Source organism: Vipera ursinii (genome assembly GCF_947247035.1).
Source record: "Vipera ursinii genome assembly, chromosome: 11".
Taxonomy (NCBI): domain Eukaryota; kingdom Metazoa; phylum Chordata; class Lepidosauria; order Squamata; family Viperidae; genus Vipera; species Vipera ursinii.
The window spans coordinates 4,115,249-4,126,424 of record NC_139524.1 but is presented as its reverse complement, the minus strand read 5'-3'; the positions used below and the strand labels follow the sequence as shown (position 1 = coordinate 4,126,424).

The following is an 11,176-nucleotide window of genomic DNA, read 5'->3' as shown; positions in this document are numbered from 1 at the left end:
AATTTGTTGCCACAGTTGTTAAGTGAATCACTGCAATTGTTAAATTAGTGATATGGCTGTTAAGTGAATCTTGGTCCCCCCCACTGGCTTTGCTTGTGAGAGGGTCGCAAAAGGTGATTTACATGACCCGGGACACCGCGACCATCATAAATATGAACCAGTTGCCAAGCATCCAAATTTTGATCACGTGACCCTGGGGATGCTGCAATGGATGTAAGTGTGAAAACTGGTCACAAGCCACTTTTTTCAGTGCTGTTGTAACTTTGAACAGTCACTATATGAACTGTTGAAAGTTGAGGACTACCTGTAACAGAAAAGAATCACGGAATGTATGAGTGGGTGGGGACCTTACAGACCTGGACCACGCTCTGCTTAGTTTGGGAATCCATTAACTTTTCCTTGACAGAAGTGATATGCAGGTTCTGAGGTTCTGCTGGTAAAAAATACAGGAAACCAGAAGTTGCCTTCAAGCTTATACGTTTTTATTCAGCTGAACAAAGACGGGCTCCTCGAAAAGAGAGCAGCCGTGAAAGACAAGAAATCCTTGTATTTATTCTTTCTGGTTACATAAACAAGCCATCCAGCAAAGCTGACACGCATACGATAAAAGATTTCACCCAGGAAGTCTGGCATACTATAGATAAGAGAGCAGATTGTCTCATTGCTCAACAGTTCTGACCATCAAGAGGTTTCTCTCAGAAACTGCCTGGATCATTGGGCTTTTAATAAAGCTCTACAGGTAGTCCTCGCCGTACAATCATTTGTTTAGTGACTGTTCAAAGTGATTTACAACCGGTCCTCACATTTGATAATCATTGAAGCGGTCAATAGGATCACCTTTATTGTCACTTCTATTCTGTGAACACACTGGCACGCATTAAAAAGTGAAAGTCTGAAAAAAAATCAAAATGATTTTTTTCAAGTTATCAGAACTCAGGCGCTTGGCAACCAGCATGCATTTACGATGGTTGCAGCCTCCTAGGGTCATATGGTCACTAACTGTGACCTTCCTAGCCAGCTTCTGACTAGGAAAGTCAATGGAGGAAGCTAGATTCACTTAATGGCCACATGATTCATTTAACAACAGCAGTGATTTGCTTAACAGCCATGGCAAAAAATGTAAAATCAGACACAAATCACAATAGGTTTGCTTAGCAGTGGAAATTCTGATTCCAGAAGTGGTCAAAAGATACACACCTAAAAAAAATCTCTTTAACACCCTTATTCCTCCCAACTCTATCCTTACCTTCTTGAATTACCTGTTTAAATTCCTGCTGAGTCTATTTCCAATATGTATCTTTCGGTTTCTCAGCTTCTGAGTGAATTTCAGACTTCTTAAAGCTTTTTATTTACCCTTATTATGGGGATCATTTATGCCTGTATCTAATTTCTCATGTTCTCCCATTCTCTTCGACTGTCTTGTTTAGGATTTCAAATTTCAATAGGCTGTATACTTTTTGCCCAGGCTGACTGAAGCTTGCCTCTCTGAAGTCTGTGGTTAATTCCCCTCAGATTTTCTCCCTCTTTAGTCTGAATATCAACATGATCTACCCATTTCTCCCAAGGCATCTGATACCATCAGGCTACTAATCACTCCTGTCTTTGGTCCGAATTAAGTCCAGGGTAGGTGACTCTCGTTTCTTCTTCCCCTTCTGAAAAACGGTATTGTCAACAAGTGAAATGAGACTATTCTGTATCAGGATGGTAAGATTACCCCATATTGAAACTCACATTATGTTCCCAGCATGTTCATCACTCTGAGTCATGTATATAAAGAAAAAACAGGATAAGAATTTTGTTATGTAATTAAATATAATTTTTGTGGTTTTAATGTTTTTTATTTGGGTATTTTGTGGTGTTTTAGGTTAAACCAGAAATTATTGACACATATAAGATTTTTTTTCTTCTTAAGTTTGTATTTTTATTATTAAATTTTTTAAAGATTAAAATTTGCTTTGTAACAAAAACTATACTAAATTTTAAAACTGTATCGTTTTATGTTTTTAATTATGTATGCTACTCAGACTCTCATATGTGAGATGGGCAGCTATATAAATTTTCCAAATAAATAAGAATTCAAATTTATATAGCTGCTGTCCTCCGATATATGACTCTGGGCAGCTTACAATGAAAACAAAAATATAAACAAGAATAACACAACCGTTTAAAAACATGAAAAAAATCACATAAAAGCACATTTTAAAAAGCATAAAATACATAAAACTCACAGCTATTGTGCATTATTTATTTTATAGGACTTCTACTCTTTTGAAAGAGGAAAGGAAGGAACAAGACCAAAAGTAGAGAACAGAACAAAGTTGGAAGGGACCTTGGAGGTCTTCTAGTCTCAAGCAGAAGACTCTATACCAGGGGTCTTCAAACTTGGCCCTTTTACGACTTGTGGACTTCAACTCCCAGAATTCCTCAGCCAGTATGCCTGGCTGAGGAATTCTGGGAGTTGAAGTCCACAAGTCATAAAAGGGCCAAGTTTGAAGACCCCTGCTCTATACCATTCTGGACAAACTTTTCTTAAAAACCTCCAGTAATGGAGCATCCAGAACTTCTGAAGGCAAGCCATTTTACTGATTGATTGTTCCCACTGTTAAGAAATTTGTCTTTGTTGTTAGGTTGGGTCTCTCTTTGATTAGTTTCCATCCATTACTTCTTGTCCTGCCCTCAGGAGCTTTGGAGAAGAGATTGTCCCCCTCTTCTTTGTGCTGGACTAAGAGTGCTTCAAGGTCCATCTACAGATGGGATTAGTGGGGAAAGTGCTGCGCTAGGTTGGATGCAGCATCTGAAGCGCAGTCTCACCTTGCACTGTAAAGAGGTATTCACTTCACTTTTTTGGGAAAACTATCCCTCTCTTGATGCAGCCTGCATTTGTTTTGGGTTTTTTTGCCTAAGTATAAACCCGACTTTCCTCACCCAAGTTGCATTTTGTTGGATAGCCAGTGTTTATGTCTGTTAACGCCAAAGAATTGAGGCCTTTGAACTCTGGTGCTGGAGAAGACTCCTGCGAGTCCCTTGGACTGCAAGGCGATCAAACTGGTCAGTCCTAGAGATCAACCCCGACTGCTCTTTAGAAGGCCAGATCCTGAGGCTAAAACTCAAATACTTTGGCCACCTAATGAGAAGGAAGGACTCACTGGAGAAGAGGCTAATGCTGGGAAAGATGGAGGGCAAGAGAAGAAGGGGACGACAGAGAATGAGGTGGCTGGATGGAGTCACTGAAGCAGTAGGTGTGAGCTTAAATGGACTCCAGAAGATGGTAGAGGACAGGAAGACCTGGAGGAACATTGTCCATAGGGTCGCGATGGGTCGGACACGACTTCGCAACTAACAACATGTCTGTTAAGGGCAGGGGTAGGCAACCTTGGCTCTTTTATGACTCGTGGACTTCAACTCCCAGAATTCCTGAGCCAGCAGAGTTGAAGTCCACGAGTCACGAAAGAGCCAAGGTTGCCTACCCCTGGTTAAGGGGATCACGTGACCCCAGGACACTGCAACCCTCACAAACATGAACCAGCTGCCAAGCATGAGTTTTGATCACGTGATCGTGGGGATGCTGCAAAGGTTGTAAGTGTGAAAAACAGTCCTAAAGCACTTTTTTCACTGCCGCTGTAACTTTGAACAGTCACTAAATGAACCATTGTAAGTCAATTACTGCCTGTATTCCAGGTGACCTTTGGGCGGCTCAGTAGGAAGGGGATGCCCGAGAAGGGGGGGGGAAACAGGCTCCTGTCCTGACTTCACCCCGGGGGGGGGCTCAGGTGCGCCCAGCCCACCTCGCAGGATTGTCGCTACGGGGAGTAAATAACAGGAAGACGAAGCACCATCGAGCTCTTGAAGGAGAGGCGGGGCGGAGAAAGGCGGAGAGCCTCTGGGGCTGAAGTGACTAAAGATCCGGCTTCCAGCTCCGCCCGGCCTACTTCACAAGGTTGTCGTGATGGCGGGCGGAAGCGACAGGACGGGGCACCTCGCGGCCCGGCAATAACAAGGAGCCTCAAAACTCGCGCCGCCTGCCCGGGGAGCGACCCTCCACCCCCCACCCCGAGAGGCCGAAGGCGATAACAACGCCCGGCTTCTCCCTCAGAAGTTGGCGGGAACCCTCACCGGAAGTGGCGACGCCCTTTTCGTGTGGCCCCGCCCCTCCGCGCGCGCCCTTTCTGTCAGCCCGGCCCCCTCCTCGGCGATGGCCAATCAGAGGGGCAGGAAGGAGCGCGGCCCGACAACGGAAGGCGGGACGGGCGTGGCCCCGCCTCCTAGCGGCGATGTTGCGGACCGAGAAGGTGCTGCTGCTGCGGAGCCTGCAGGGCCGCTCCGTGCGGGTCGTGCGCGAGCACTACTTGAGGCCCGACGTGCCCTGCGGCAGCGCCCTCTGCCGGGCGGGCTGCCCCCGCGGTGCGTGAGAGCGGGGGCGGAGCCTCGGGGGGGAGGGGCGAGTCGGTGGCTCGGGGAATGCGTGGTCGTGTGAACGCCGTTCGCGGCCTTCCCCGGGCTGGGCGGGGCTTCTGAACGCCAGGGTGGGAATGGAGGGCGGGTTTTCTGCGTGTTCTCAGGATATTAGCTTCGTGGGGACAACAGGTTGTGTGAACGCGGCTGTCTGGTTGGAAGGTGGTGCGCGGTGGAAGAAAATCCCTGCCTGGCGCTGAGAGGCCTTATTTCAGACCAAAAGAAGGCGCTTAATGTCCAGTTTCGTTACTTCTTCTCTTTGAAGGGAGAGCCGTCTTCGGGAGGAAAGTCAAAAAGCATTAAAAACAGGCTAATTGATTGATGCCACCTCCTTTGCTAGAGTGAGCTGCATTTCAGCCCTTTTCTTCCGGTTCCTGAAGGTGTCAGGCTTTGGGTCATTCCTAAGCAATAAATTCGGCCCAAGAAAGCAATAGGAAGAATTTATTCCAAGTTTTCGTTGCGGGTCTCAAGAGGAAGTGGCTTCATACCAAGCAGATGTAGCTGGAAGAAGGATCAGATTTAAAGCTTTGATTTTTGCACAGTTAGAGGGCATGAAAGGCCTTTACAAGCTGTACCGGTTAACCCATAAAGAGTACCTGATTAAGGCATAAGCAAGCTTATATAACCAATAAACCCTCTTTTTGCTCTTGTATACTGCGATCATGCAATAACATGTAAGCTATAGACGTTAGGAAGCCCAAATACCAGGATGTGTTGCACACACAAGACCTATAAAAATCCTTGGGGGTTGTACATTTCTCCCTTGAGAAAGTCACCTGCTTCGCTGGCAGCAATAAACCTCTGTGAAGCTGATCCTTCTCCGGAGGAGATCCCCTTATCTAAATCTCCAGCTTTTTTGGAATTTGAATTCCAAGGTTAACGGAACAACCATACAGGAAAGATTGTCATCCCTATAAGGATCTCACTTCAGTTTTGTGAAAATGAAAAGCTGTTTGAAAACTTAAAAACGTTGCATGGAATAGCCAAGTTTTCCCCTGGGTTTCCCACCACCACAACTGAATGTAAGTAAATTTCTTTGCCCTTAAAAGTAAATCAAGTTGGTAGCCAGCACTTGGAAGTGACCTACATTTATGAATAAAATAGATACTATTAATAAAATTATTTCCAGATTGTTTCAACAACGTAGCCTCTTTCTGATACAAAAGGTCAGGGGAGAATGACATAAGAATGTCTCCCCAGGACTAAATGTAGTAAGTCAAGGACAGTTCTTCTCTTCATCTTTGCTTCCCAAAAGGATTTCATTCCAGCTTTCTCATGAGGCATTTATTTCAGTCTCTCGGTTTGCATACCCTGTTGCAACTCTTGATCTAAACTGCTTTAATGCTGTGAGCAGCATATCTGCTTTGGTTTTTTCATTAAAGAGCATGGCAAAGTCTCCTTATGGATACGGGTATTCCCAAAAGATGAAGCTTAGTTTGAGTGTAGCACCTTGTCTCTGACTCTTTAAAGCAACTGCATTGTTTTGTAGGACAAAGTGGCTGGTTTTTTTTGACTCCCACAGCCCAGGATAAGATGCAGCTGTTTTAAATGCCACATGCTGCCCTTCTGTGTTTCAGTGCAAAATTAGGGATTGAATCCAAAAGACTGTTACACCCTCAGAACAATTTTAAACCTCAGTTGTGCTTATAGCCAAAGCCTCCTATTTTGTGAGTGTTGGTCTTGACGCTCACATTGAGAGCAGAATAAATCCCACCCCCCAGGATAGTTGTTAGGTGAAAATACTGGCTCCAATATTATTATCTAGGTGTAACTCCATGTGTTCAATACCTGTAATCATTGCCCTACTACCATTTCCATTTGTCGTTTTTAAAAAACCCAGAGGTCATTGCTAACCATGCTGTCCCTTGCTGTGTTCTCAAACTGGTCTCGGTTTTCAAGTTTTTGTAAGTTAAAAAACTGAATAATTTTCCTCTATTGTATACTTTTACTTTACCTTCTCTCCCTTCTTCGGCTGTTTTCCCTTATCTCGTTTTAAATTGTGAATCCCTCAGGACTCCCTTGCCTATCTTTTATCACATCTGACAACATATTTATATATGTTTATATAGCTAAATTTTGTTTTCTGCTTCAGATGGAAAATTGCTCTCTGATGATGTCACTCACTATGTTGTGCCTGATTGGAAAGTGCTTCAAGATTACCTGGAGATTCTGGAATTCCCCGAGCTGAAGGGGCTGGTTTTCATGCAGACAGCATGTCAAGCAATGCAGCAGCAAAGAGGCCGCAGGTATCTAGTTTTCTCCTAATGCAGTCCTAGGTTGCACCAATAGAGGCATAGCTTCAAGATCATGTGAACTTATAGCACTCTTTATTTATGTTATTTATTTTATTTATCAAACTTCTTAACCAACCATCTCCGTCACAAAGGAGGTGTTTGCTGCATCAGTGAGGGGTGGTCACCGTAATACAAAAAAAGATGTTGAGACCCTAGAAAGGGTGCAGAGAAGACCAACAAAGATAACAAGGGGTCTGGAGGCTAAACCATAGGACGAACGGTTAAGGGAACTGGGTATATCATTTCTAGTCTAATGAAGAGAAGGACTAGGGGTGGACGTGATAGCTGTCTTTCAGGACTTGAAGGGCTGTCACAGAGAAGATGGGGTCAACCTATTCTCCAAAGCACCAGAGGGCAGGACAAGAAGCAATTGGGTGGAAGATCATTAAAAAAGAGATCCAACCTAGAACTAAGGAGAAATTTCCTATCAGTGTGAACAATTAATCAGTGGAACGGCTTACATCTGGATGTTGTGACTGTTCCATTATTGGAGGTTTTTCGGGAAGTCATTTGTCTGGAATGGTATAGGACATGGGTCGGCAACCCGCAGCTCTGGAGCCGCATGTGCCTTCCAGTCCTCCTCTGCCATTTGCAGAGAGAGAGAGAGAGAGAGAGAGAGAGAGAGAGAGAGACGAGACAGAGAGAGGCACGTGTGCTTCCCTTCTCTCTCTCTCTCTCCGATCTTCTGCCTCACGCTGTCCTCCGACAAGCTGACCTTATTGGGCAGGGCTCCTGCCTTTGCTGCGTCTCCACAGGAAGTGTATCTCCTCTCTCTCCCTCTCCCTCTCTCACACACACTCACACTCTCACCCTGAGTGGGGGAAGAGGACTGGCCAGGAGAGCCAGCCCAATAAAAATGTGTGTCAGCTTGTCAGAGAACAGCGTGAAGCCAGCTTGCCAGGTGAACAGAAGTTCGGAGAAAGGGAGGGAGGGAGAGAGAGAGAACTCATGCACAGCAGCCTCTATTTCTCTTTAATTAAACTTTTCAGTCAAGCCTTTCCCCTCCTGTGTGCACATGCGCACGCGAGTTTTGCAGCTCCCAGTGTTTTCTGTGGGAAACGGGTCCAAGTGGCTCTTTGAGTGTCTAAGGTTGCCGACCCCGGTATAGGACCTCCAAGGTCCCTTCCAATCTTATTCGGTGTTCTGCTTTTTGGTGAAGGTGTTGGAATAGAGAAATCCAGGTTCAGCTTTGCCGTCAGCCTTACCAATTCACTGGCTTACTTTGGGCCAGGTACTGTTCCTCAGCCCCACCTACCTGACTAGGTGGTTGTGTGTGGGGGAGGGCAGGATGGGGTGGTATGTATGTGTTGCCCTCAGCTTCTGAAGGAAAGGCAGGGTGTAAATCCAACATCTTCTGTCATTTCAGTTTTCTCCTAGAATTGATGGATGTTTCTGTTTTCACACCTAGATCCCTAATCTAAAGTACTTCCATTCATTGGCAATCTGTGCTACAGGTTGTTCCCTGATGATCAAGATAAACACGCATGCATCAATCAATCAATTCATAATATATTGTTATTAACAATTTTTAAAAATGAAGATTTGTAGACCCTTCCGTGTTTAATCTGCCTTGCAAATTAATAGACAGGCTTAAAATCTCATATTCTGTCAGATTGTAGTTAACAGATTTATTTCAGTTTTACAGTGGCATCGGAAAGGCCAATATATACAGAATCAGACTGTAAAAAGTATACTGCGGTTTTAGTGTTTCTTTTTTAAAAAATCAATTGCAAAGGTTAATAATATGCGATTCTAGCGATTCTATGAATACATCCGTGCTCTTAAATACCCTTCAGACCTGAAAGGTTAATCAGGGATTTTTTTTCAAGCCGACATTAATTATAGCATCATTATCTATGAATATATTCCAGAGGTAATGGAGGATTTTAATACAGCAAGTTAATGAAAATGCTTAAAATCTTTCTGCCACTGGTATTTTTTATTATTTTATTTTATTTTATTTTTTACTGTCGAATACTCCCTGGATTATGAAAATGATTCCATGTTATGCCTGTATAATACTTCTTAATCTTTTTCATCACACACAATCTACCATTTGCCCCCACTGCACAACCTTCCTGCAGTCTGACAGATGGGGTCAAATATGCCTCAATAACCTGGAAGACATGGGTGTGATGGCACATTTCAGTGGCATATGTGAATTATTTGACTGGCACCTTATTCACATAAATTCTGCGTAGTTTGAATATTTATTTTTTGGAATGGGATAGATACACTTCTTACATTGCATTTTTATGAGTTTCAGTCATGTTGCAAATTTAAGTAGATGAAGATCTCTTAATCCTGGGTGGTCTGCTAATAAGTTGGGGGACCCTTAGGAAGACTCAGATCCCAGTCTTTCTTCCCCAATGAAGTTGTGGTTGGCGGGGAGGAAGCCACCGTCCTTACTTTTGGTGTGGGGCCCAAAAGAAAAGTGGGCTTAGGCAATCCAAGGGCAATGGGACCCAATAATTATAAAATGAGCGGGAAACATTGGTTGCATGAGGGTTTGTTAAGTGCCACGTGCTCAGCCTGCTTTGTAGCTGTATGTTTGTTGAGCCAAAGTGCTGGGATGTAATTTAAACTACGCTTCGCCCACATTCCCATTTTGTTGTTTTTACATAATAGAATTACACATAGAATCATAGGGCTAGAAGGGACCTTGGAGGTCTTCTAGTCCAACCCCCTCACCAAAGCAAATGGGTGTCTAATCTTTTCTTGAAGACCTGCAGAGATGAAGCACTTACAGCTCCAGAGAAGCAAACGGTTCCATTCACTAATTGTTCTCACTGTCAGGAAATTCCTCCTTAGTTTTTTCATTAACGAGGTAGAATTGGACAGTCATTTGTCCAGGATGGTTATAGGGCAGGGGTAGGCAACCTTGGCTCTTTTATGACTTGTGGACTTCAACTCCCAGAATTCCTGAGCTAGCTGTGCTGAGGGGAAAGAGAGAGGTTTCCAAGCTGAGCCATGCTGGCTCAGGAATTCTGGGAGTTGAAGTCCACGAGTCATAAAAGAGCCAAGGTTGCCTACCCCTGCTATAGAGTTTCCTGATTGAGCAAGAGCCTTCAAGGTCCCCCCCCTATATTTTCTTTTGAGAGTGGGCATCAGAATTTCATTTTTTAATGTGAGCCTGTGTGTCCATAGAAGAAAGTGATAATAAAGCTTATCTTTATCTTATCCTATTATTCTGTGTTCTATAATTCAAGAGTTTCAAAGTTTCCAACGGGTACCCAACAGGGGAATATGCACATAGGCACAAAGTCCTGTCACTACTTTAAATGAAGTGCTGTCTACAGAGTTGCTGTAGGCTACTTCGGCCAAAGGCAGAAGCCCTGCCCATTTGGTCTGCTGATGAGACCCACCCAGAAAATAAGCCCTAGCATGATTTTTAGCATGCACCTGATATAAGCCCTACCCCAAAAATAAGCCCTAGGCAAGAGCCCACCCACTCAGTCCCACCGTCTGGTTGCTCGCTGCCACAATGGTGACAGGAAGCCGCGTGTCACACTGGTGCCACTGGCACGAGGTGAGGCTGGTGCTGGGGGTGTGTTAAGCTGCCCGCCCACCTCTTCCCTTTCCCCCCCCCACCTGAGCCGGACTGCCATGGTATGGAGGGTGGTGTTCTGTCCCATCCTTCGTGAGTCCTTGTTACTCACAAGGACCAACCCTCTTCCAACAAGTAGGCTGGAAATGCAGGAAAAACAAACCCCTTTTAATGTTATTTATAGACTTGCGAAATGTTCCTAAAGCAAAGGCAACCAAAACACGATTCAAACAGAGAAATTGTTCACAGGCAAGGCAATCAGAACCTGATCCCATGAAACTTGAGTCCTCGGCAAGCCACCCAACTGCCTCCCTCTGCCCTGCTCTTGTTGCCTTCCGGCGTTTGCGAGCGTCTGTGATGTCTTCCAGCTGTGAGAGTCTGACTCAGCTTCCCAGCACAGTTGGGTCTCTGCTTGAGCTCAAGTGGAGGGGCCAGGCTCTTCCATCAGATTGTAAATCCTGGAGCTCATCAGAGCCTTCCTCCTCCTCCGATGGTTCTCCAGGCCCTTCCTCCTCCTCCTCCAATTCCCCAGACTCAGCTGCCGGGGTCACTGGCTGGCATGGAATCACAACACATGGATGGGGGAGGCTCGGTCCCCTTACCAGGCACCCTCCCCCCCAAGTAGGCAGGGCAACCCCAGAATTCTCAACAAGATGCTCTTCCTGGGGGAAACGGTGCAATCTGCCTCTCGAAGGGAAGGCTCAGTAAAGGAAGGCTGGTGCAGAAAACTCTCTGGTGCTTTTGTCGGCAAGCAAAGCTTGCCGCTCCTTCATTTACTGACGGTTTGGTTGGATTTAAATTGATTTCATTTCATTTATAGGACTGCCCCGTTGCAACTACAGGTAGTCCTTGACTTACAACCACAATTGATCCCCAAGTTTCT

General features: G+C 45.0%; 1 protein-coding gene across 1 annotated transcript in view; it reads left to right on the top strand.

Moving 5' to 3' along the window:
• Positions 1-4,271: 4,271 nt before the first annotated feature.
• Positions 4,272-11,176, top strand: part of DIS3L (DIS3 like exosome 3'-5' exoribonuclease) — a gene marked incomplete at its 5' end in the record, with an annotated part of 43,586 nt that continues 36,681 nt past the window's right edge. Inside the window, 2 exons of the mRNA XM_083371327.1 lie at positions 4,272-4,401; positions 6,545-6,698. Coding sequence (XP_083227453.1) covers positions 4,272-4,401; positions 6,545-6,698 — 284 coding nt within the window. The remainder of the gene's footprint in view (positions 4,402-6,544; positions 6,699-11,176) is intronic.